This window comes from Pelodiscus sinensis, chromosome 3 (assembly GCF_052426305.1).
Source record: "Pelodiscus sinensis isolate ZL-2025 chromosome 3, ASM5242630v1, whole genome shotgun sequence".
Taxonomy (NCBI): domain Eukaryota; kingdom Metazoa; phylum Chordata; order Testudines; family Trionychidae; genus Pelodiscus; species Pelodiscus sinensis.
Window position 1 is genome coordinate 109,205 of NC_143054.1, and position 25,493 is coordinate 134,697.

The following is a 25,493-nucleotide window of genomic DNA, read 5'->3' on the forward strand; positions in this document are numbered from 1 at the left end:
ACCCCCTTATCCCCCAGCACCTCCCCTCGCAGCCTGTACTGCCCAGCCCCCTGCCCGGCCACACCCCCTTATCCCCCAGCACCTCCCCTCGCAGCCTGTACTGCCCAGCCCCCTGCCCGGCCACACCCCCTTATCCCCCAGCACCTCCCCTCGCAGCCTGTACTGCCCAGCCCCCTGCCCGGCCACACCCCCTTATCCCCCAGCACCTCCCCTCGCAGCCTGTACTGCCCAGCCCCCTGCCCGGCCACACCCCCTTATCCCCCAGCACCTCCCCTCGCAGCCTGTACTGCCCAGCCCCCTGCCCGGCCACACCCCCTTATCCCCCAGCACCTCCCCTCGCAGCCTGTACTGCCCAGCCCCCTGCCCGGCCACACCCCTCCGCCCCCCAGCATCTCCCCTCGCAGCCTGTACTGCCCAGCGCCCCGCCCTCTAACGCTGCCTGGCCACGCCCCTCCGCCCCCCCCCAGCACCTCCCCTCGCAGCCTGCACTGCCCAGCCCCCTGCCCGGCCACACCCACTTATCCCCCAGCACCTCCCCTCGCAGCCTGAGGGCGGAGGGGGGGCGGAGGGGGACTGGGCAGTACAGGCTGCGAGGGGAGGTGCTGGGAGGCAGAGGGGCGTGGCCAGGCAGCGCTAGAGGGCGGGGCGCTGGGCAGTACTGGCTGCGAGGGGAGGTGCTGGGGGGCGGAGGGGCGTGGCCAGGCAGCGCTAGAGGGCGGGACGCTGGGCAGTACAGGCTGCGAGGGGAGGTGCTGGGGGGCGGAGGGGCGTGGCCAGGCAGCGCTAGAGGGCGGGACGCTGGGCAGTACAGGCTGCGAGGGGAGGTGCTGGGGGGCGGAGGGGTGTGGCCGGGCAGGGGGCTGGGCAGTACTAGCGCTGCCTGGCCACACCCCTCCGCCCCCCAGCGCCTCCCCTTACAGCCTGCGCTGCCCAGCGCATCTCTGCCTACCAGCGCTCAGCCACTGCCCGCCTCGCCGCCGCCAGCAGCTCCCCAGGGCAATCTAGCTTTTCTCTCCCAATCTGCACAGCCCAGCACCCCAGAATCTTAGCACTGCCTGCAGACACAGACAACCCCTCTCCACCTCCTAGTGCCACAGCCTTTCTCCCCTGTCCTCTTAGCACTGCCTTCAGGCACAGACAAATCCTCTGCTCCCAGTGCTACAGCCTTTCTCCTGGTCGTCTTAGCACCACCTGGGGGCACACTGACAACTACTGCTGCTCCCAAGGCAACAGCCCTTTTCAATGAATGCAGGTCTTGGATGCCCTGTATCAGAAGATAGTGTTCACCCTTGGGCAGAAGGTGTACATGGCATCAGATTGTATCCACAAAAGATACATGGCTCCATGGGCTGGCATCCTGCATCTCTCATGCCGCCTTCTGGCACACTGTCTGGTAAAGACTGGAGTTCTGCTATGGATTGTGGGGTCCTCATTCCTCCCAGGGAATTTTGAATCTGTGGGTGTTGAATTCCCAGAAATCCCTCAGTTCAATCCCATAATTTACTCTTATTTCTTGTTTGATTGTGCTCCTGAAACTATGGACACAACACTGAGCAGTGATGCTCTCAGGTCCATGTTATGGCCAGGACAAGGCATGCTCTTCTATTTCCAACCCCACCATGCTCAGAGACAGGGTATCAAGATGAGCAGCCAGCCCATGGCTAAAGGAGGAGGAGTTGCACTGTATGTAAGAGAGCAATAGAACTGCTCAGAGCTCCAGTATATAGAGGGAGAAAAGCCTGTTGAGAGTCTATAGGTTAAGTTTAGAGGTAGGAGCAACAGGGGTGATGTTGTGGTTGGTGTCTGCTATAGCTCACTGGATCAGGTTGATGAGGTGGACGAGGCACTATATGTGAAAAAAAATTAGAATCAAATGAAGTAAAAATCTTAAATGAATCAACATGTCCCATAGAATCTCTATGCATAGTAATTCTCTGCTCTAATAAGAATATAACAGTAGAGATCTATTATTGACCACCTAACCAGGACAATGATAGTGACTATGAAATGCTAAGGGAGATTAGAGAGGCTAACAAAATAAAGAACTCAATAATAGTGCGGGATTTCAATTATCCCCCTATTGACTGTCAATTATCCCCATATTACATGTCACCTCAGGACAAATTGCAGAGACAAAATTTCTTGATACCTGAAACAACTGCTTCTTGGAGCAGCTGGTACAGGAACCCACAAGGGGAGAGGCAATTCTCAATTTAGTCCTGAATGGAGCACAGGATCTAGTCCAAGATGTAACTATAACAGGACCACTCAGAAATAGTGACCATAATATAATAACATTTAACATTCCTGTGGTGGGAAGAACACTTCAGCAGCCCATGACTGTAGCATTTAAGTTCAGAAAGGGAAACTATGCAAAAATGGGGTGGTTAGTTAAACAGAAATTAAAAGGTACAGTGACTAAAGTAAAATCCCTGCAAGCTGCATGGACACTTTTCAAAGACACCATAATAGAGGCCCAACTTAAATGTACACCCCAAATTAAAAAAACACAGTAAAAGAACTAAAAAGGAGCCACTGTGGCTTAACAAAATAATAAAATAAATAATAATAATAAAGGAGATTGCCTATCTCCTAGAACCAGAAGGGAACTTGCAAGGTCATTGAGTCCAGTCCCCTGCCTTCACAGCAGGACCAAGTACCATCCCTGATGAATTTTTGCCCCAAATGGCCTCTGCAAGGATTAAACTCACAACCTGGGGTTTAGCAGGCCAATGCTCAAACCTCTGAGCTATCCCTCCCCCATGTAAAAGAAGCAGCAATAGATAAAAAGGCATCTTTTAAAAAGTGGAAGTCAAACCCTAGTGAGGTTAATAAAAAGGAGCATAAACACTGCCAAATTAAGTGTAAAAATGTAGTAAGAAAAGCCAAAAAGGAGTTTGAAGAACAGCTAGACAAAAACTCAAAAGGTAATAAAATATTTTTTAAGTACGTAGACTTCCAATAATCTGGAACCTTTGGGACCTAGGTGGTGCCAGATTATCGGATATGCTGGACTATCAGGAGGTACTATAAAATGTAGTGTAGACGTAGCCCAGGAGTACTGCATCCAGTTCTGGGTCCCCCCACTATAGAAATGATATGGATGCACTGGACAGGGTTCAACAGAGGGGACCAAAATGATTAGGGGGCAGGAGCACATGACCTATGAGGAGAGGCTGAGGGATTTGGGTTTATTTGGTCTGCAGAAGCGCGAGAGGGGATTTGTCAGCAGCCTTCAACTTCCTGAAGGGAGGTTCCAAAGAGGATGGAGAAAGGCTGTTCGCAGTAGTGACAGGTGGCAGAACAAGGAGCAATGGTCTCAAGTTACAGTGGGGGAGGTCTAGGTTAGATATTAGAAAAAACTATTTCAGTAGGAGGATGGGGAAGCACTGGAATGAGTTACCTAGGGAGGTGGTGGAAACCCCATCCCTAGACGTTTTTAAGCCTTGGCTTGACAAAGCCTTGGTTGGGTTGATTTATTTGGGATTGGTCTTGCTTTGGGCAGGGGGCTGGACTCCATGACCTCCTGAGGTGTCTTCCAGCCCTGTGATTCTATGATTGTCCAGCCACAACAAACATTTGCTGACCAACAAGCACTGAGTGGTGATTTTGGCTAGTGATGCAGAACTAGGGCAGTAGTGCCAGAACGTTTGGACTTGAGGAGCCACATCCCTGGAGCTGTGCACCAGGCTTGCCCCAGCCTTGCAGCACCCAGCTGCCCTGACTGAGAGGAAATGGTTGTGCACAGCTAGGTGGGAATCTGCAGCCATACATTGCTCTTGGGTGGTGGGTAACCAGTTTTCTGCTGGAAAAGTCATGAGGGTGATCACTCTCACGGTACGAAGGCCAGTAAATGTGTCCAGCTACACAGAATGTTACGCAACAGCGTGCAGGAAATAATGGATGGATGCCATGAAATGTGCTTCCTGACTGAGCAGGGGATGTTAGATGGGCTGCACATTCCAGTTCTCACACCCATCATTCCAACTCCCGGCATGCCCTCTCCCTCTTAAGCAGTTATCCAGGAGACATTCAGGTGCCAAGCAGAGCACCAGCCGCCAGCATGTTTCTACTGGCGTTGCACATTTGTACATACCTTAGCGCACATCATAAAATTTATTCCACATGGATAGAAAATATAAGGAAGAACACTGCTCACTCCCCCACACTCCAACTCCCAGCACGTCCCACTGCCTGCTCCCAGCTCAGGCAATGTGATGCTGCATTGCAGCCCCTTGCTGCTGGCCCAGTGGTACACCAGCTCCAGGCAGACTGTGTTCACCCCCTGTACTGATCTGGCATGCAAAAAGGAGGCAGTGGGGAAATCCTTGCAGATCCTTTATTAACACATACAAATTGAAGGCAGCCATGTACAGCATTATGAGGGCAGAGCAGTTGGGAGCTTGGTTTAAGGGCTGGCAAAGAGCGAGGCAGGAGCAGCTTGGAGAAACCAAGCACTACGGGCAGTTGCTGCTTCTTAGACATGTTGCTGGGGCCCCATGAAGCTTGCTCACCCCTGTGAGGCTCTTGCTAGTACTACTAAAGGGCCAAGAAAAGCATGCCCCACCAGCATGCTGCTGATGCCACTCCTGGGCCATCCCAGAGCCCCAGCAAGGCATAAGGCAGCTCCTGGCTCCTAGCACTGGGCATACAGGAGTCAGAGCCCTAGGCAATGGAAGACTCCACTGAAGCCAGCATTCCAAGGAGATGGAAATGCCCTGATTTCCTGGGCACTGAAGTAATGGATAAGCCAAAGCTGCACAGCAGCTGTGTACCCATGTTGCAGGCAGGGACGGGCAGCTGTGGAAATACATCCAGGCTCCCTTGCTGTGCTCCCTCCCACTCCAGAACAGATTCTACTGCAGGTAGCTATCCTGCCCTCAGCACAAGACAGAAGGCAAGGACAGGAACTCAGGCTGGCCAGGGCTTCTCACAAACCAACACACACAGAAGGGATGAACAGCAGCCCCTCACATGCTTCACAGGTAGGCTGAGTCTCCTGCAGACCAGCCGAGCTGTCTGTGAACCCTATCCATGGCAGGAGACCCCAAAAACAGAGCTGCCAGACTCATGAGCCTGGCCACTAGGCTGGAATGCCCACTGTGAGGGGTGAGGGACACCACATACTCTGCACAAACCCCAATGGCCTAATTCCTTGCCAACCTGACTGCTCCAGCTAAATGCCATTGGGGCCCTGCCCCAAGGTCAGGGTGCTCTGGGCACTGGAACGACGGGTAGAGCTGCCAGCTGAGGAAGATGGGGTTGTTCCCTTCCATTTGATCCATTGTCCCTGACAATTTTTCAAGTACATAGTCCCAGTATGTAGGCAGAGCAACTGCTCTGAACAAATGCACATACAGATCCCAATAACAGAGCCTGCCCCAGCCTGGACATGTGTCTCGACCCTCCAGGGCCGCAGAGAGTCTCTTATCACCTCCACTGCCCCTCGCTCCCCTCCCACACTCATATGGGGCATAGGAAGAAACTGACCCCCTCTTCTCCCTATCCACCAGGAGAGCCTGGCCTGTCTCCCCCACATCCACATGGAGCCACAAGAAGAAACTCCCTCTGCCCACCCACCAATGGGACACCAAGAATGTGAACCCAGCAAGCTCACACTGTAGGTCACAGGCACTCTCTGCTGCTGTTAGATAGTTTCCAAATGCCTGCCTGCCCACCAACAGTGGGTGGTGCAGAGGGAAGTAGCATCCCATTAAGTTCCAAGGAGACAGGACCCCGTGAGGCGAGCAGGGAAGGGGCAGTAGAAGCCACGAGACTGGAGGAATGGGCCATCTGGGTGAGGTAGGGCAGAGGCTGCGGGGAGCAAGGCTGGCAGTCAGGGAGGCCAGCTCAGTAGTCCATGCTCTCACTCTCACACCAGGCTGAGGGGGCATCAGTACCGAAGTACCTGTCTCCAAAGTTACCTAGACACAAAAAGAACACAGTAAGATGACCAGCACCATGCCCCAATGTGCCAGCCCCTTTTCCTCAGAGGCAGCCACAGGAGAATCAATCCCCCCAGTCTGCATCCCAGCTCAAGCCTGCTATGGGCACAGCATGTAGGGCAGCTACATCGGGGCAGAGGAAGGGTACAGCAAGGCCTGGTCTGAGCGGCCACAGGCAGGCGTCCATGCCAGGCTGTGCTCCCCATCCTCCTTACCGATGCCAGGGATGATGTGGAATTCCTCGCTGACCCTCTTATCCACTGCTGTGGTGATGATGCGGACCCGGGGGAAGGCATAGGCCACGGAGTGAACCCCCATCTCTGCCATCAGCAGGGACAGCAGGAAGATCTTCTCCTCATGGACATCATGATCCTGCAGTACAGACAGTGGTAGGTAGTCTGGCCCTGGAGCAAAGTGCATGCGCAGCAGGTGGACCCTGGACCTGCTCCTTCCACCCAAGCCACCCAGGGAGGGGAGGAATCCCAGGCCAGCCAGAGCCTTAAGACCAGTCCGTCCCCCCCGCAGCCAGAGGAGCCTTGGGTTGGCCCAAGCCGTACTGCAATTCTCCTCCCGAGACCCCACTGCCCCACAGAAAAAAAGTTCTCCCTGAAGAATCTGAGTTTATCATCTTCCCCATGCAGGTTCTGGGGTGGTTGAGGAGATATCTGCTACTCAGGAGATTACTAAGGAACCAAGGAACCTGAGTAGCACATACGACAGCCATTCCAGAACCTACATGGTGCATAATAATCAGCAAAATCTCCCTGTCATCGTTCAGCAGCAGCAGCAGCTGCTGTGCCAGGGAAGTTTAGCCTCCCCGACCTATTATACCACCTCTTGTGGCCTAGAGCATTAGCCTCCCTGCTGGAAACCCCACCCACTCAGCTACACTCCAGGAACCTGCCCTGATTCCCAGAGGGTAAACTGGCTGGCAGGCTCACCAGCAGGACGCGCACAGCCATCATGGCCGCAGCCCCCGTGGACACGGTGCTGTCCATCAGGATGACATAGTCTTCGCTGATCTCCTTGGGGAGTCGCAGATAGTGAAGCTGCAGAGAGAGGGATGACAGCTTATGGAGAAGAACACAGGAGCAGCCACAGTAGGTCAGACCACAGGTCCATCTAGCTCACTATCCTGTTTGCCAGCAGTTGCCAGTGCCAGGTACCCGAGAGAATGAATAGAACAAGGAATCACCCAGTGATTCATCCCATTGCCCATTCCCAGCCTCTGACAAACAGAAGCTAGGTTCACCATCTCTGCCCATCCTGGCTAATAGCCATTGATAGTCCTATCCTGCAGGAATGTATCTACTGCTTTTTGAAGGCTATAAGTGTCTTGGCCTTAACATCTTCTGGCAAGGAGTTCCACAGGTTGACGGCATTAGTAGGAGCCAATGCTTCCCAAGGGCTGGGAGCAGAGAAGAGACGGACAGGGTAGCACTCACCTCAGGCTCTCCCGTGTCATGATTGGTCTGGATCAGAATCTTGCCCAATCGAATGTCTTTGCAGACAGCAGTGAGTGCCTGCTCCATGGTCTCCCCTGCCCGCAGGATGGACACACCAGTGATCTGGGGCAGGGCCAAGACAACATCCACCTTAGACTGTACACACAGCACAGTGACCACCTGCTCCCCGTCTTCCTCCACTGCGGCAACATCTCCCAACAACCCCCCAGCCCCCTCACTTGGGCAAGGCTCGCCAGACACCCTTCCCAGGCCCCAAAGCACTCTGGAGCCCCACAGGGGATTGTCACCTTTCTGGGACACTTCTGCCCCCCCTCAGCCTGGCCCCTGAAAGCCTCACCATCTGCTCCCAGTCTTGTCTCGCTGCGCAGCCGGGACGGACTGACCTCACAGAGGCTGTGACTAGCCCAGGGTCACACAGGGAGCCTGTGCAGAGCTGGGAATAGAACCCAGCTCTCCCCAGGCCTGGGATGCAGAATGGCCACCCTTCCTCTCCGAGTTCTGGGAGGACCTAATCATCCCCAGGGAGTGTTGGCCAGTCTCACCCGCTGTCTATGGAACCGCTTCCCTTCATACACGGTCCCCTGAGGTGTCTCCACTGTAACTGGCTACAGGAGAAGAGAGAGTCATTAACACGGGAGCAGGCCCTTAACCAGGCTGAAGCGTGGCACAGCAACTTCATCTGGAAGGCTCAAGAGGAGGTAGCAAAGGGCCTGGGCCTTGCATAGCAGATGGGGGGGGGCAGTGGGGCGGGGCAAGGCCTGGCAGATAACAGAGACGGGTCAACGGGAAAGGCCCACACTGTAAGCAGGAAGAGGAGCAGGGCCTGCAGCAGGAGGGGCAGCTCGGGGGGGGGGGGGGGGGGAAGCCTGCAGGAGGGGCAGGTCACATACTTGGAGTGGCAGGAAGGAGAGGGCATGCTCAATCAGCAGCCTCATCAGGCGCTTGGAGTAGAAGATGAACTCGTCCCTGGTTGTGTCCTTGTTCCTGTGGGACCAGTGACACAGAGATGAGAACAGACTTCTGGGCCCCCCCATTCCCCCACCCCAATTCCAGCCCCATCCCAGAGCGAAAAGAGAATGCAGGGAGGGGGACAGAGCAGGCATGTCAGGGAGAGTATCTTCTCACTTCCCTAGATGAGCCTGGTTCTCTCAGATTACTGCCAGAGGAGAGGCCTGCACCCCTAGCATCAGGGGCCTTTCACCTCTCGCATGTGGGGGCCCAGCCCTTAACACTGTCTGGAGCACAACACATCCCCTCACTCCTTAGTGCTGCCCAGTGTGCAGTGCAGTGATTTAAAGGGCTCAGGGCTCCAGCTGCCACCGCAATAGCAGAGGCCAGAAGCCTCAGACTCCAGGGCAATATCCCCCTCGTCCTCCCCCGCTACTGCTGGCTAGATCTGAGCTAATGGTTCTCCTAAGAGCAGGGGCTGTCCAGGTAGCTCCTGTCCCCATACCTTGTGGGGATCTGATTCCATGCCACCCCTCTGACAGGGTCCTGCTGACAGGGGTGCCAGCTATCCCAAGGGCAACACCACATTGGTCAGGTTAGCTCCGGGGAACCAGAGGCCAGCCCCATCCTGTCCTGTTACACTTCCTCTTTCAGCACATCCCAGCCTCCCATGCCTGAGCCCCACCCCGAGGGTGAAGTTTCCATGGCCCCTGGATGGGCAATGGCCTGGAGGACAGGAGCGGCGTGACATCGGATTGGGATAGGAACCTACAAGTCACGACTGCAACAAATCATGTTCAAAGTGGGCCAAGTAAGGTGTCTATAGAAAGCTGATGATTCGCTGCCACCTGTAAAGAAATGGGTACTGCATGGACAGGGGACTCGCCCATGTGACTCCAAACTCCAATGTAGGATGTACTAGTGTGGAGCTCTTCCCTGAAGTGCACAGAAGCATGCAGAGCCAGGAGCACCCCACCCATTGGAGCTAAGCCTGGTAGGCACCCATGCCCCCTTCCACTTTCCTCCCAGATCTTTCACCCACCAACACTCCTGTACTTTACCTCCTACACTGACCCCACATGCCCACCACAGCCTGCTCCCTTTGGTACCTGCTCTTGTGCCTTCCCCACCCCTGACATAAAGGGCCCTGGAAATTCTTCCCTTTTGTCTTAATTCTGACTTCCCACCTCTGAAGGATCTTTGCTATGAACTCAAGCTTGGAACAAAGGACTGAATAGCCCATCCTAACAATGAACATACTCCAGAGACTTAAGACAACAAATTATTCCATCTAGCTAACAAGCCTGAACCAAGAATTCTGGAAAAGGAATCAAATTACGTGCATCAATTGCAATTTTAACTCACCCCTTCTTTACTTTTATAAATAATCCTTTTATCTATCAAAAGGATTGATAATGGTGTGCTTTTGAGTTAGATCTGAGTTATAAATTAACCTTGGAATGTGGCTGGTTCTTTGGGATAGGAAGAACCTGTTCAGATTTGGTGAAATTGGTTTTCATAACCACTCACCTGTGTAAGGAGCAGTGCTGGTTGTGGCACAGGAGAAGCTGGAGTGTCTGAGGACAGCTAACCATTGTGGTGAACAGAAGTGCTTTGTGAGACTTATTTGGAGCCTTAAAGTGGAGGACCTCACTCTTGGTCCTTGAATTGACTCTTAAAAACCCCCTTGTTACAAGCAGTCTGATGGAGTGTTTCCTGCTCCTTCACTTGGGGCCTGGGATATGCTGACAGGACAGGGATGGGATGAGGGGCTCTGGTTATTCCAAAGCAGCCCAACTAAATGGGCCATTTGCCCTGCATATGACAGGCACCCCAGCAGTAGGACCCAGTCAACCAAGACTCACTTGGGCAGAGCAGCAGGCAGGTGCTCCATCTACTCCGAGTAAGGACAGCCATACCTCAGGCCTGCTCCATGGTGAGGTCCCCCCATTAAGAACAGTTCACCAGACCAGGCTAGCAAACAGGGCCACAGATCACTGGGCAACTTCCTCCTGCTGACCTGTGTCAGGACAGATCTGGCCAGCCTCACTGTCCAAATGGTACCTAGCTTGCTGGGCCAAGGCCGAGACATAGCCATGGCAAATTCAAGTGGACAATGAATGCACTGTGGGGAGAGATTTCCACACTTCTCAGCAGCAAAGCTGCCTGGAGAAGTGGGGGGGGGGGGGCAGCTCTTATGTGGAATCTGACCAAGGACATCAAAGAAAGAGCTTGTACCAAGGGGTCACTACAGTTGTGGTGCTCAGGGCTGACCTGGATCATAGTTTATCCTATAGCTCTCTGGGCTAATCAAGGGCTACCTGTGCCATGTGCCGGTGGACTCTACCACGTACTTCAGTAAAACTCTGGTCGTTCAGGGGTGTGAAAAAGCCCATACAAGCAACATAAGCATCTGTGGAGAGCACTAGGTGAGCAGGAGAATTTCAGGCAGACAGCTACTGTCACAGAGCTCTCTCCCTGTCAGCATAGAACAACTTCCAGCTGCACTGCCTAAGTTTGCTTATGTATACGTAGCCTGACAAACCCGACTGCTCTGAAAACTGCCTGCCATTAAATACCAGCTTAGTTGCGCCAGTCCCCCTGCCAGGCGACTAGTGCAGCTTCCCAGGACTGGAGCCCCAGAGGCCGTCTTGGGAGGTTATGAAGCCACATAGTCAATCCTGAAGGAAGACACCCCCCCAGAGGATATAGCCCATTTAAGAGGCCCCTCCAAGAAACTGTTCCAAAGCTTGGGAAGCCCTGATCTTGTGGGTCCATGACAGACCTGCAGCCATGCCCCACATAATGAACAGGACTGCGATGGCCCTAGGGCCTGAATGAGGTGGACTGGACATCCCACAGTCAAAGGAAAGGGGCCAAAACCCAAATTTGAGAGACTTCATCATCTATTACTGAAATATGCCTGGTGTGAGTTACTGGGAAACCAGAAGGGACACTGAGGCAAGGGGGCTACAGTGCCATGCTATGCCACCAGGTTCATGCTCTGGGACTGCAACTAGGCCAGCCGCCCCAGAGGAGAGAGCTGGGGAAGAAAGGCTGCCCCCAGCCAGGGTGACAGCATGGCGTGTAGAAGAGAAAGGCTGCCCGCCCCCCACCTCATGCAGAGAGCAGGGGAAAGGAGTCCTGGTGGGGGGCTCCCAGGAAGGGGTGCTGTGGGTAGTGAGGGAGGAGCATCCCCCCCCACCAGGCAGAGCACAGGAGGGAAGGAGACCCTAGTACCCCCAGGTAAAGGAGAGGCCCTGCTGAGGGAAAAGCCAGAGAAGGTCTCCGTACCTGATGATGGTGTGCATGCCACGCACCTGCGGCGTGCTCTCAAGGACGCTCAGCGACTTGGGCAGTGGCTGCCCTTGGTGGGCAGAGGCCAGGGCTGCTCTGCAGATATACATGAGTGAGTGTGGCCCAACAGCCCTCTGCCAGGCATTTACACAGGCATGCACACACACACCACCTGCCCATGACCACCACATGCAGGGAAATGCTGGTGGCCCATCAGCTTTCTGCCACATTCGCCACATTCACCAACCCATAGGAGACCCCCCCGCGAGCATGTGTGTGTCTGACATCTGCACGGCAACTCTGTCCGCCAGGCAGCCTCATGTCCGGCTCCCTCCCAACAGGGCACACAACCCTCCCTCCTCCACACCAGCTGCATGTGAGCAGCACAGGGATGGTCTTGTGCCAATATGCCAAGGACAACAGCACACCAGCCGCCACCCCCTCCAAGAAGATAGATAGACTAAGAGTGGGAGTGAAGCTGCAGCAGTTAGGGCATGGCATAGCCAGCCCTGCCCATGGGGCTCTTGGTCTGTACTTTGCACTCAAGCAAGTTTTGATCTAGCTAGATTAAGTCTAGTTTAGATAGAAGGTAACTTGGATGCATCCAGATGCGTTGCAATCCTGCCCCTCTGGGTCTGCCGTGACAAGGAAATTGTAAGAGTTATGAAGCCTATCTGTACCTCAGATTCCCTTATGTTGCACTGTTACTCATTGGGGAAAAAGGATTATGCTGGCTCTCTAGGAAGAATGAGCCCCAGGTGTCACCTCCCTGCCTGAGTGGAATGAATAGTCATTAGGAAGCCAGGGAAGAAGTGGGCCAGAGACCAGGCCAGCTGCAGTGACTCCTGGCTCAATGCTCTCAGCAGAGAACAAGTGACAAGAAACCTGGGCAGGTCTACACTACCGCTTTCCTCAATCCAACATACACCAAACAGGGGTGACAAGGCCTTGCCTGCACGCCAAATGACGGCAACCCAAGCGCTGCCAGTGAGACACTCCTCCACAAACTGCTTCTGTCTCTCACAAAGGTGCATGAATGCTGCTGATGGGAAAGTGCGTCTAGCAGAGCGCTGCAGGTGGGCCAAAACTGTGCTTCTAGGGAAGACTAGTGGTGACTTAGGAAGTCAGAGGCTCAAAACACTAGCCTTCCTATTGGAGTGCTTCAGTGTAGACACAACCCACGCCGACGGCAGAATCCTCCCATCAGCGCAGATAATCCACCTCTCACAGATGCAGGAGCCAGGCCAATAGAAAAGTCTTCTGTCAACCTACTGCTGTCTAGAAAGGGACTTAGGGTCAGTGTAACTACGCAACTCTGACAGTGGATTTTTCATGCCTTTGAGCAACGTCATTAAACTGGCCTAACTTAGACTAGGCTGAGAGTAGCAGTAGGCATGAAAATGGAGCTTGCTGCAGCTTGGCTAGGCTCTGGACTGAGTGGAATAGCCCATGCTTCTACTTTCCTCTCTCCAGGCCAGGCTGCCTGTGCTAGGATCCAGGTGGATAAAAAACCCAACTGTTTTAAAAAGCTGGGCGAGTCACTGCAAATGCCAGGTGAGGGGCATGGACTGTGGCAGAGTAGACAAGTCTTGACTAGGGTCTGTCTCAGCAGGACTTGCTGACCAGAGCTCTTGGTTTGAAGCAGGAATGCTGGAGCATAGCGGTTCAGTGTCAGGAAAGAAGGGTGAAACCCCCAGGGTCAGGCCCATTGAAGGGTTCTGTAAAGAAACTTCCAAGGCTGGAGGAATAGCTCCCACGCTGTGGATCTATGAGACCTCTGCAGCCCTGAACCCCTCTGGGTACCCCACCCAGGCTCAGCTGCTCTCACGGCTGTGGCACAGTTTGAGGCTGATGAACAGTCTCTCTGGAGGAAATGAAGGAACAGCTTGCCCAGTGCCCCTTGAGAAAAGTCAAAGCCCCAGCAGTGTGGTGTGCTCGGGATCCTCCTGAGTCAGGGCTAGCAGCTACTGAGCTGGGATGCAGGAATTGTTCCTCTGCCACCGGCCTGTCTGCCCCTTCCCCTGGTGACCAGAGCCCTCCTCCCACAGCCGAGATCCTGGTGCCCGGCAGGGGGTGGTGCCAAGAGGCTGTGGAGAGGTCCAGAGCTCAGCTGTGGTGACAGCAGCAGCCTACAGGTCACACACACACACAGCACTGTGGGAAGGATCTGCTCCACTCCATGGGGGCTGCAGCTCAGGACTCAGAGACAAACAAAGCAAGTCACCACCCAAAGAGACTTCCCCCCGACACCAAGCCAAGCAACACACACAGGAGCGGCCAGCGCGGCAGGGAAGGAACGGAGACAAACTGTCCTCACATATCCCAGCGCAGCTTCCTCTGGTGCAGACGCCACGGGCCAACGGGGACAGGGGAGGGCACAACAGGGAGGACAAAAGAGAGACAAACGGGCATTAGAGGGCAGCAGGCAGCAGCAGCTTCCTGCTGTGGGCACAGGAGCCAGGGAAGAGATAGGCAGCCCACCAGGGCTGGGAGGGGAGAAGCAGCTAGCCTAGCCCAGCCCTAGCGAGAGCAGGGACCTGCCGAAAGCACCTGGAGCAGGGAAGCAGCCTAGCCCACCTAGCTGCAGAGACAGGGAAGGGGCAGGTGCCAGGCAGGCCTTGCCCTGCCACACCCTAGCAGCAACAGCACCACGCAGTATCTGAGAGGAGCATATCCAGCACCCCTGCATGGGAGCAGCGAGGTATGGGGTTGCTGCCCTTTCCCAGTTCCCCTCTGGAGGAGCTGAGCAAGCACCCCACACACAGTAGCTCTGCCCCACAGCTTGGCCAGGTGCCCTGATATTGCAGGCAAGAAGAGCAGTCAGAGCCACCACGCACGCCCATGAGGCAGAGCTCAGCATGTCATTAGCCAGGCTCCAGAGCACCTGCAAGGATGCCTCTGGGGAGCTCTCCCTGTTCCAGAGCCCCTCTGGTTCCAGAGACAAGGTAGTTGGCAGCACCCAAGGTGCCACACTAAGCCAGCTACCAAGACACGGACTCAGCCGCATCATGGAGCGGCTTCCTGGGAGACCCTGGCACATGGAAGGACCCAAGCCATTCTCAGTGGGCAGGTGCAGGGGCTCCCAGGGACCAGTTACAGGAGCAGCACCAGTGTCTATGCATGCCATGCATCACGGACCATTAGCACTGCTAGCCCTTTGGCAGGACCGAGGCTTCCCACCCTGCTCTTCTGCATGGCTGGGGCCCTGTGACTACCATAGGCCGTGACCCACTCCCAGCCCCCAGGACAGGCGCAGGCTGCACGCTGGGCAGTGGGCTGAGCTGTGAGAGGAGGAAAGAGAGGTTCCGTTCTGTGGCCATCGTACCTGACTGTGATTTCACGCTGCGATGGTGAGAGCCCACGCCGGGAGGCAACAAGGTGAGTACAGGGCAGGGGGTGGGGAGAGAAACAGAACATTTGGTTACTGCACGCAGCTGGCTGAGCACCAGCCAACACCAGCCCAGCTGCCCTTGCTCCAGGGCCACCAGTGCTCCAGCCTAGCACCTTCTGCTGATGCTAACCCTGAGGAGGGAAAGCCACAGCACAGACATCGGCAGAGGGTGCATGCATATCCAGGGAGTAGCAGGCTGGCAAAGATTATCGGGCAGGAATGAAGGGCACTCGAAGGGCGGGGAGGAGCCCAAGGCTAGGCTGGCAGGGTGTTGCAGGTCAGGACTGAGGGCTCAGGAGAGCAGGGGCCAGCTACAAGTTAGATGGGCACCACACTGAAGAATGAGATGTGCCATGTGGTACACCGTGCCTCCTGGCTCGGCCTCTGCTTTAGGGCACGTGCACTCACTCTTCCCCTCCCACGCTGACCTGGGACACTGCAGGCCACCAATGACCTCACGATGGGAACAGTCCTGGTCAGCAAGAGCCACAGTACAACAGCTGAGGTGCTTAAGTCCCCCCACAGTGTGCAGTGAACAAGGGGTTAGAGGCGGCAGCAGCTGGGCAGGGTCCAGCCCCCAATCCTGGCCCAGCCTCCTTACCTTTTCCAGCTGGCTGTGCACATGCTGCACAATGAGGTCTAGGGCCACAAAGTTCTCCCCACCTGACAGGAGGGCAAGAGCATGAGATGGACAACAGCCCCACCCCCTCGTCCCCTGGAGCTCAGCTCCTCACCCCATACACATTTCCACACCCCCAATCTGCTGCCCCAGTATCACGTTATTGGATTTTAAGGGGAACAGCCAAATCACTGCTGTGTCCATGGGGAGCGTTTGCCCCAAAGTCTGTACAAAGGGGACCATGTAAGGTGTCAAATGAAAGCTTATGTTGTACTGATTCTGTGTATGCTACTCATGTACTTGTATGAGGTCTATATGAGTAGTTATGAATCTGGACTCTGTGCTGGTATCGTGAATGTTCTCTGCCTGCTGAAAGGAAGGAATGTCCAATGAATGGCTATGCTAACTAGCACAGCCCCAAGGACAATGGCTCTCAAGGCGCCCAATATGCACCTGAGGAATGTGTCTGGCAACCTGCAAACCAGTCAGTATCTAATGGCTGCTGGCATGGGACACATGGATAGGTCACTTGACCATGTAACCCGCTCCAGATTGGAAGGTACCAGGAATGGATATAAAATGCCATGAGGCATACTCCATCTTGTCTTCAATTCTGCTACTGATCCTAAATGCAGCCTTGTGAGGAACAAAAAGCTGGGAAGGATCATTGACCCATCCTGACATAGGATGTAACCAGAGACCTTTAAGACAGCAGTTTGTAACATCTCTGCTGAAAGCCTGCATCAAGAACTTGGTAACTGGTGCATGTCATGTGTTCTTAACCTCACTCAACCTTTTCTTTCTTTTATTAATAAACCTTTAGATTTTAGATTCTAAAGGATTGGTCCAGTGTGCTCCTGTGGGTAAGATCTAAAGGAGTGGTTTCCAAACTTTTCAGCATCATGCCCCCTTTTTGATTTTTGAGAAACCCTCATGCCCTCCTCCCCCAAAAAACAGCAGCAAAACTTAAGGGAAAAAATGGCCTTTTAAGAGCAGAGCAGGCATTGGTCTTTTAAGGCAGCCATTTTGAAGTCTGTCCCAGCCAGCCCAAGCAGACAGACGGACTGGGCTCTTCCTTGGGGGGGGGCAGAGAGGGGGATTGACGGGGGGATGGGTCACCTTGCGCCCCCCCTGGAATTTCTTCACGCCCCCTCACCCCTGGGTAACCCATGATCTAAAGTATAAATTGACCAGGGATTTGTGGCTGGTTCTTTGTGACCAGGAGAACCCCTTCGGGGTAGGTGAGATTGGGTTCTATAACCCCTCACCTGTGTGCAGGCCCGGGGCTGACTGTGGCACAGGGAGAGCTGGGATGTCTGAGGGGTTTTGCTCATGAGGCTTCCTGCTGGCCAGATCGGCAGCTGGAGCGCTCTGTGACTGGTTTGTGACCTGTTTGGGAAAGGTCTCCAGTCTGGGGCTGTAAGCAGCCCTGGTTTTGAGCAACTCGCCCTGAGCAGACGCCCTCAGTGGTGCTCAGACCCAGCCTGTCACACCCACCCTGCCCTTCCAGCTTCTTCCCGACTCAGAGCCCCCGTGCAGCCTCACCTCTGGGCACCACAATGTCGGCCACTTGCACGGTGGGCTCGATGTACTGCTCAAAGGCTGGCTTGACAAACTTGTTGTACTGCTTGATGACCCCCACGATGTCACGCCCGCGCTCCATGATGTCGCGCTGCAGCCGCCGTACCAGCCGGATGTCAGAGTCCGTGTCCACAAATACCTTCATGTCCAGGAGCTGAGGATTGAGGAGGGTGAGGACCCATCTACCACCCCACACACCCAGCCAGCTCTGATCTCTCCCTGCCCACCAGGTGTAACCACACAGAGCACAATGGGATGTTTCTCAAGAGCTGGTCGTTATCCCACCCCCACACATGCACACCAGACCAGACTCTCATACCTCCCCCTCTCACCCAGGGTGCTCTGAGAACAGATCAGTCCTTCCACTAGTTCACAGGCACTGAACCAGGCCAGGCCACAGCAGGTACATAGGCCAGTGCCCCTCCGCCCCAGGTACCGCCCTGTGCCAGCCAGCACCCAGGCCTGGCCCTCTGCCCCATGCACCGCTTCGTGCCAGCAGGCAAGCCATACCTTCAACAACTCCTTGTTGGCAAAAGATAAAATCCCCTCAAACACTACAACATTGGCCCCATAGATAGTTTTCTGCAGGGAGAGAAGAGTCACATGCAAAGACTGGTAACCATCCTCCGCCTCCATCTGCTCCCCCACTGCACCCCACACCTATGACCTATTAAAACCCTGTCCACACACAGCCCATTCCTCCCACATACACAGAGCCCACTGCCCCCATCCCTCAGCTGGGGACAGTGTAGCCCTATATCCAGGGGATTCTCCACCTGCACCCCACATACCCACTCCTTGCGGCGGCTGTGCGTGGTGAAGTCATACACCGGCACCTTGACACTCTTGCCTTTCTTCAGCTTGCGCAGCACACTTATCAGCAGGTCAAAATCAAAGGCATCGGGGTGGTCAAAGTTGTATTCGTTGTGAGCAGCCAGCTCCTGCTGCTCCTTATTCAGCACCTGGGCAGGGGCACAGAGCCATAGGGAGAGGGGAGCAGCACAGTGAACAGGGGAAGGGCAAAAGCACAGTATGTGGAAGGGAGGGGGAGAGGCACAGGAAGGCATAAAATGGCATAAACTCAGTCTGTTAGACCTACCAAAATTCAGACAGAGCCTTTAACCCCTCCCCACCATCAATATGGGCCCCAAACAGCTGCCTCCCGGTGGGCATCCAGGGCTGGCTTGCAGGCACGAGACATTTCTGGGAAGAGCTCAGGAAGCCTGCCCCCCTCACCTCCATTCACAGCAGCTGATCCACCTCAGAGCTGGGCCCTGTGCAGCGCAGAGATTCAGCCTCCACGGTCCCTGGATGGTTGGGGTTGTCCCTTCCCACAGGGGCGCACCGGCTCACCTTATAGAAGCAGTCCATGGACAGCAGCACCACCCAGGGCACATCCAGGGCCTCAATGATCTTGTTGGCCACTGTGGTCTTGCCTGACGCGCTCCCTCCACACAAACCTGGGGAGAGAGATCCACTGCTGCTCACTGTCACCCCTCAACCCTGCCCCTCCCCCTCACCGCCCTTCCCATGTCACCCACTCACCAGCACCCAATGAACCCCTGGCTCACTGTAATCTCTCCCACTTGCTTCCCATCACCCCACCCAAAACATGATCCTCTCTCATCCCTGTGGCCATCCCAACAGTTCCTGACTCAACAAGTTGTGACGGCGCGTTGGGGGTCCCCCATCTCCTGCACCCTGAAATGGCACAAACAGACTGCACCAGCCGGTGGAATAGAGGAAGTTTATTGCCTCTCCAGGATACAGCACAGCATAGATGTAATCTGGTCACAGAGCTGGGCTAGGATGCCTCAGGCCCCCTTGAGATGGGGGGAGACTGGGCCCCTAAACTCCAGCCCCTTTCCCTAGGCTGTCTCCTCCATGCTCCCAGACAGCAACTAACTCACACTCTTCCAGCCCTGCCCCCCAGCCAGGGCAGCATTCCCCCTTCCTTTGTTCCTCTCCATGGGGGGTGTCTGGTTCAACAGGTTTGGTGTCACCTTTGCATAGTGAGGTTTTCCCTGCTGGGTCTTGCTCCAGACATCAGAGGTCACCACAGCCCAGCAAGTACTCCCACTACGTCACACAAGTCCCATGGGGCAGGGCCTCCTTGGTCCTTTCCAGGCAGTCAGTATGTCCATTCTGAGAGGTCAGCCACATGGCCTCCTTCCTCATACTGCACCCCAAAGAGCTCAGATGGAGAAAACGAGAGCCTAGCCCACAGATGGTGCGGGAGGCAGCAGTGTTTGGAGCAGGCATCTCATCCACTCCAGCAAGGCCCAGTGGGGTGAAAGCAGAGAGGGGGACTGGCACCAGGCTGCAGGGCCACGGCTAGCAGCACGCAGCCATAGCCAAGCAGGGTATGGAGGAGCGATTGGCTGGGCAGGAGAAGATGCAGGCTGAGAGGTGCCCAGCCCTGATGCAGTCCCCTCTGGCAGATCCAGCCCCACAAATGGAAGACCAAGGACAGGGTAGGCCCACTGGTCAGTGAGAAGGGAGAAACAGTAACAGGAAACTTGGAAATGGCAGAGAAGCTTAATGACTTCTTTGTTTCGGTTTTCACTGAAGTCTGAAGGAATGCCTAACATAGTGAATGCTAGTGGGAAGGGGGTAGGTTTAGAAGATAAAATAAAAAAAGAGCAAGTTAAAAATGACCTAGAAAAGTTAGATGCCTGCAAGTCACCAGGGCCTGATGAAATGCATCCTAGAATACTCAAGGAGCTGATAGAGGAGGTATCTGAGCCTCTAGCTATTATCTTTGGAAAATCATGGGAGACAGGAGAGATTTCAGGAGACTGGAAAAGGGCAAATATAGTGTCCATTTATAAAAAGGGAAACAAGAACAACCCAGGAAATTACAGACCAGTTAGTTTAACTTCTGTGCCAGGGAAGATAATGGAGCAAGTAATAAAGGAAACCATCTGTAAACACTTGGAAGGTGACAAGGTGCTAGGGAACAGCCAGCATGGATTTGTAAAGAACAAATCATGTCAAACCAATCTGATAGCTTTCTCTGATAGGATAATGAGCCTTGTGGATAAGGGAGAAGTGGTGGATGTGGTATACCTAGACTTTAGTAAGGCGTTTGATATGGTCTCGCATGATATTCTTGTCAATAAACTAGGCAAATACAACTTAGATGGGGCTACTATAAGGTGGATGCATAACTGGCTGGATAACCGTACTCAGAGAGTAGCTATTAATGGTTCACAACTCTGCTAGAAAGGTATAACAAGTGGGGTTCCACAGGGGTCTGTTTTGGGACCGGCTCTGTTCAATATCTTCATCAACAATTTAGATATTGGCATAGAAAGTACGCTTATTAAGTTTGCAGATGATACCAAGCTGGGAGGAGTTGCGACTGCTCTGGAGGATAGGGTCATAATTCAAAAAGATCTGGACAAAGTGGAGAAATGGTCTGAGGTAAACAGGATGAAGTTTAATAAAGACAAATGCAAAGTGCTCCACTTAGGAAGGAACAATCAGTTTCACACATACAAAATGGGAAGCGACTGTTTAGGAAGGAGTATGGCAGAAAGGGATCTAGGGGTTATAGTGGACCACAAGCTGAATATGAGTCAGCAGTGTGATGCTGTTGCAAAAAAAAGCAAACATGATTCTGGGATGCATTAACAGGTGTGTTATGTGCAAGACACGAGAAGTCATTCTTCCGCTCTACTCTGCGCTGGTTAGGCCTCAGTTGGAGTATTGTGTCCAGTTTTAGGCACCGCATTTCAAGAAAGATGCGGAGAAACTGGAGAGGGTCCAGAGAAGAGCAACAAGAATGATTAACGGTCTAGAGAATATGACCTATGAAGGAATGCTGAAAGAATTGGGTTTGTTTAGTCTGGAAAAGAGAAGATTGAGGGGGGACCTGAAAAATGCTATCATGTATCTAAAAGGGGGTCACAAGGAGGAGGGAGAAAACTTGTTCATGTTGGCCTCTGAGGATAGAACAAGAAGCAATGGGCTTAAACTGCAACAAGGGAGGTTTAGGTTGGACATTAGGAAAAGTTCCTAACTGTCAGGGTAGTCAGACACTGGAATAAATTGCCCAGGGATGTTGTGGAATCCCCATCTCTGGAGATATTTAAGAGTAGGTTAGATAAATGTCTATTAGGGATGGTCTAGACAGTATTTGGTCCTGCCATGATGGCAGGGGACTGGACTTGATGGCCTCTCGAGGTCCCTTCCAGTCCTAGTATTCTATGATTCTATGAAATTGTTAGTGCGTTCCATAGTCTATGGCAGTGGTTTTCAAGGCACAGGTGGTGACCCAGTACTGGGTCATGGAATGTAAGTCACTGAGCCACAGGGATGTTAAACTGCATTTAATCAACTAACCGACTGGACGATGGAATTTCCATTGACTAGTCAACCAGTCACTAAGGGGGGGGGGGGGACTACAAAGCCACAGAGGGGTTAGCTTCCAGCCCCAGGAGCTAACCCTGCTGTGGCTCTGCCTTTTACATGTATTAGGAGCCGCCAGGGTCACTTTGCTCAGCCCCCAGGGACCTGGTGGTTCTGGTCAGCACTGCTGACCAGGCCATTAGAAGTCCCATCAGTGGTACTTCCTGGCTAAGGCTGGGTCATGAACCACTCTTTGAAAACCACTCAGTTAGATCCAATATGTTCTAACACCATGCTGCACCCCAAAAGTGACAGCAGCAGGTCCAGCTCCTAGGCAGGGGAGCACGGGGCTCTACACACTGCCATTACCACCGGCTCTGCACATCCATTGGACAGGAACTAGGAGTCAGACCAGGTGCTGGCCACTTTGGGGGTGCAGTGTGGTCTGCAATGCCAAGAGAGGCAGGAAGGCTGCATTGGACCCCTGCTGTGCCAGAGGTAAGCCTATGCCCCAGACCCCATCCCAGAGCCTGAACCCTCAGCCCTGACCCCTCCCATACCTCATGCCCTAGCCCAGAGCCCCTCATTCCCAGCTCCATCCTGTAGCCTTCATCCACACAACCCCAACTCTCTGCCTCCACCCCCTCCTAGCTCCCACACTCCAACCCCCAGATATGTTGGATCACAGGCATTAACCATTTTCTTCAACTGGGTCACCAGAAAAAAAAATTGAAAGGTACTGGCCTAGAAGACTGCTGGATTCCTTGCTAAATGACATCCATAAGTAGCACAGGCTACGATCATCATGGCTAGGAGACCCTGCCCCATAAAGGCAGAGAATGACCTGCCTTGGTTATACATAGTTCATCATCGTTGTCGTCCCCCCTCCCCAGCTAGGGATGTTAAGAAGTGTGTAATTTGTTAATCATGTAGTCAACAAATATTTTCATAAAATGATAGAATACTAGAACTGAAGGGGACCTCAAGAAATCATCAAGTCCAGTCCCCTGCCCTCATGGCAGAACCAAACACAGTTTATATCATCCCTGATAAATGTCTGTTTAACCTGCTCTTAAATATCTCCAGTGAGGGAGATTCTACAACCATCCTAGACAATTTATTCCAGTGTTTAATCACTCTGGCAGTTAGGAACTTTTTCCTAATGTCCAACCTAAACCTCCCTTGCTGCAGTTTAAGCCCATTGCTTCTTGTACTAACCTCAGAACCCAAGGAGAACAATTCTCTCCCCTCCTCTGTGTGACATTCTTTTAGATAGCTGAAAACCGCTATCATGTCCCCCTCAGTCTTCTCTTTTCCAAAGAATGTTGTTGATTACATGATTAATCGATTAGGGTTAGCACTGCAAGCACTAAGACCCAGCTTATGCCAGGTCCCGGTAACTACCCCCACTGCGGCTCTGCAAATCCTGTGCATACAGAACCACAGTGGGGGTAGCTACTGAATCCAGAATGAGCTGGGACTGAGCCAGCGTGACTGCCCACAAGCTCTGAAAATAAGCGGATGCTTTGCATTTGAAGTATCATTTAATCGTTTAACTGGCATTACTATATTCCTAATTACAGCAACACCACACGCTCGGGCACTCCAGGCAGGTCAGCCTCTTGCAGCACATTTTCCCAGCATGCATGGTTCTTCCCAGCACATCCCACCTGTCCACCACCCTCTGAGATGGCTGCCCAAAAGCATCACAGCAGGTTTGAGACTTCTCAGTCCTTCCCTACGAAGCCCAGGCCCAGCAGCCGAAGGCCAGGTCTACATTGAACCTTTTAGCGGTCTAGCAACACTGGTAAGCAGTGTCTTTGAGCTGTCCGCCTATGCCAGCCCAAGCCCCGTATAGGCCCAGACACATTGCGCTTTTGCCACAAGAGCTCATTGTACCAGAGCACAGCCAGGGCAGGGGAACGGGGGGGGGGGGGGGGCAACTGCAGGGAGGGTTAGGGTTCGCAATGGGGAAGTCCAGCATAACTTGTCCGCTGGGTAAGGCCTCTCCCAGCAGGTCCCATGCCTGGCACAGCTGTAGCTGGGCAGCAAGAGGCTGGGCCCAGGCCTCACCAATGACAAAGGCTTCCTTGAATGGTGTGCCTGTCTCGTTGTACCAGGGCGGCCGCCCTGCTGTATAGATGGTCCGTTTGCTGGTTCGCAGCAGCGGGGGCCCTGCCTTCGACTGGCTCGTGGTCCGCTTGCGCGGGGACAGCGCAGGTGTCAGCGGTAAGCAGCTCAGCAGCGTATCGAAGGAGTCCTCTCCACTGCCACTGCGGGACACGACACTCAGAGCTGGGCGCAGCCAGGGACAAGGCTGATTGAGGGAAGCACATCCTGGGGTCCCCTCTCACCCCACCGGGCAGCTCCTCCCCCAGAATGCCCCCCCGCCAAGTCCCTCCCCAGAGAGCCCGCGCCCGCCCCACCGGGCAGCGCCCCTCCCCCCGCGAGCCCCCCACCGGGCAGCGCCCCTCCCCCCGCCCGCCCCACCGGGCAGCGCCCCTCCCCCCCAAAGAGCCCGCGCCCGCCCCACCGGGCAGCGCCCCTCCCCCCCAAAGAGCCCGCGCCCGCCCCACCGGGCAGCGCCCCTCCCCCCCAGAGCGCCCCACCGGGCAGCGCCCCTCCCCCCCAGAGCGCCCCCGCCCGCCCCACCGGGGAGCGCCCCACCGGGCAGCGCCCCTCCCCTCGCGAGTCCCCGCCCGCCCCACCGGGGAGCGCCCAATCAACTCTCGACCGCACCTGTCTCGCCGCGACCCCGGCCGCTCATCTGCGCCCACTGCCGCCGCCATTTTGCCGGGCGCCGGGTCCGCGGGGGCTGCCGGGAGCTGCGGACCCTAGGGCCGTCTCTCGTGGCCTATTGGGCGGGGCTGCCCCCGGGAACTACGACTCCCAGCAGACCCCGCGCGGGTGGCGCGCACCTTGGCCCCGCCTACCGCCAGTCCTTGTTCTCCCTCCTGGCTGCTGCATGGCCCCGCCCACCACTGCCCATGTTTCCCCTGCATCCCCACAGTCCCCTCCTACCCCCCGTGCCTGCCCCATCGCCCCCTCCTACCACCCGCTTCCTCCGCATAGCCCCCCACCAACTCCTACCAGCCCTGCCTGCTCCAGCACCCCACCCACTGCCCCTACCACCCCCTTCTTCCACATAGCTCCCAATAGTCCCTCCTATCACCGCCTGGCTGCCCCATCACCCTGCGCCCTGTCTCCTGCCAGCCTTATAGCCCCCTCCTACCACCACCTTCCTCCGCATTGCCCCCTACCTCTCCATAGCCCCCTCTTATCACCCCACCTACTGCCCCTTACCTGCCCCATAACCCCTTGTACCACCTCCTGCCTACCCCATCACCCTGTGCACTGTCCCCTGCCAGCCCCATAGCCCCCTCCTACCACTCCCTTCCTCCGCATAGCCCACCCCACCAACTCCTACCTCCTCCTAGCCCCCTCCTATCATCCCTGCATGCTCCATGACCTCTGCATGCCCCGTCGCCCCTTTGTACCACCCCCTGCCTTTCCCATTGCCTTGCACACTGCCCCTGCCTGCTCCATAGACCCCACATACTACCCTCCTGCCTGCTCCTGGACCCTTTCACTTGCCCCTGACACACACTCATCCCTACACACCCCAACCCCCTGCTCTGACCCCCCCATCCCAAACCCCTTATTCTTATTCATGTACCCCCAAACCCCTCTGCCATGAGTCCACCACAACCATCCCACTGCCTGGATTCCTGCCCTCCCACATTCCCCTGCCCTAAGCCTCCTGCCTTTATTCCTAAACACGCACCCCCTGCCCTGAGCCCCCATCACACACACTCTAACCCTCTGCCTTGAGCCCACACACACTCCACTCCACACGTAAGCTTCTTACAGATACTGTCGTTATCGTACCTCAC

At 54.8% G+C, this 25,493-nt stretch overlaps 1 protein-coding gene across 6 annotated transcripts; it reads right to left on the reverse strand.

Annotated features, from left to right (window-relative positions):
* Positions 1-4,325: 4,325 nt before the first annotated feature.
* Positions 4,326-24,492, reverse strand: LOC102461179 (uridine-cytidine kinase-like 1). Of its 6 annotated transcripts, XM_089776928.1 has the most exons (16): positions 24,340-24,492; positions 23,674-23,873; positions 18,601-18,707; positions 18,039-18,209; positions 17,758-17,829; positions 17,212-17,401; positions 15,649-15,710; positions 14,982-14,998; positions 13,922-13,993; positions 11,654-11,752; positions 8,302-8,395; positions 7,954-8,016; positions 7,391-7,513; positions 6,887-6,994; positions 6,161-6,317; positions 4,326-5,924 (listed from the first exon to the last, which is right to left on the reverse strand). In XM_089776928.1, exons 1-16 carry the CDS (start codon positions 24,387-24,389, stop codon positions 5,851-5,853), a joined length of 1,659 nt encoding a protein of 552 aa, XP_089633054.1. In that variant the 5' UTR covers positions 24,390-24,492; the 3' UTR covers positions 4,326-5,850. The 6 variants fall into 6 exon arrangements, with proteins under 6 accessions (XP_089633054.1, XP_075772409.1, XP_075772411.1 ...); XM_075916294.2 differs by lacking the exon at positions 13,922-13,993; XM_075916296.2 differs by lacking the exon at positions 13,922-13,993 and having other exon boundaries at positions 23,674-23,895; positions 24,340-24,481.
* Positions 24,493-25,493: the final 1,001 nt, after the last annotated feature.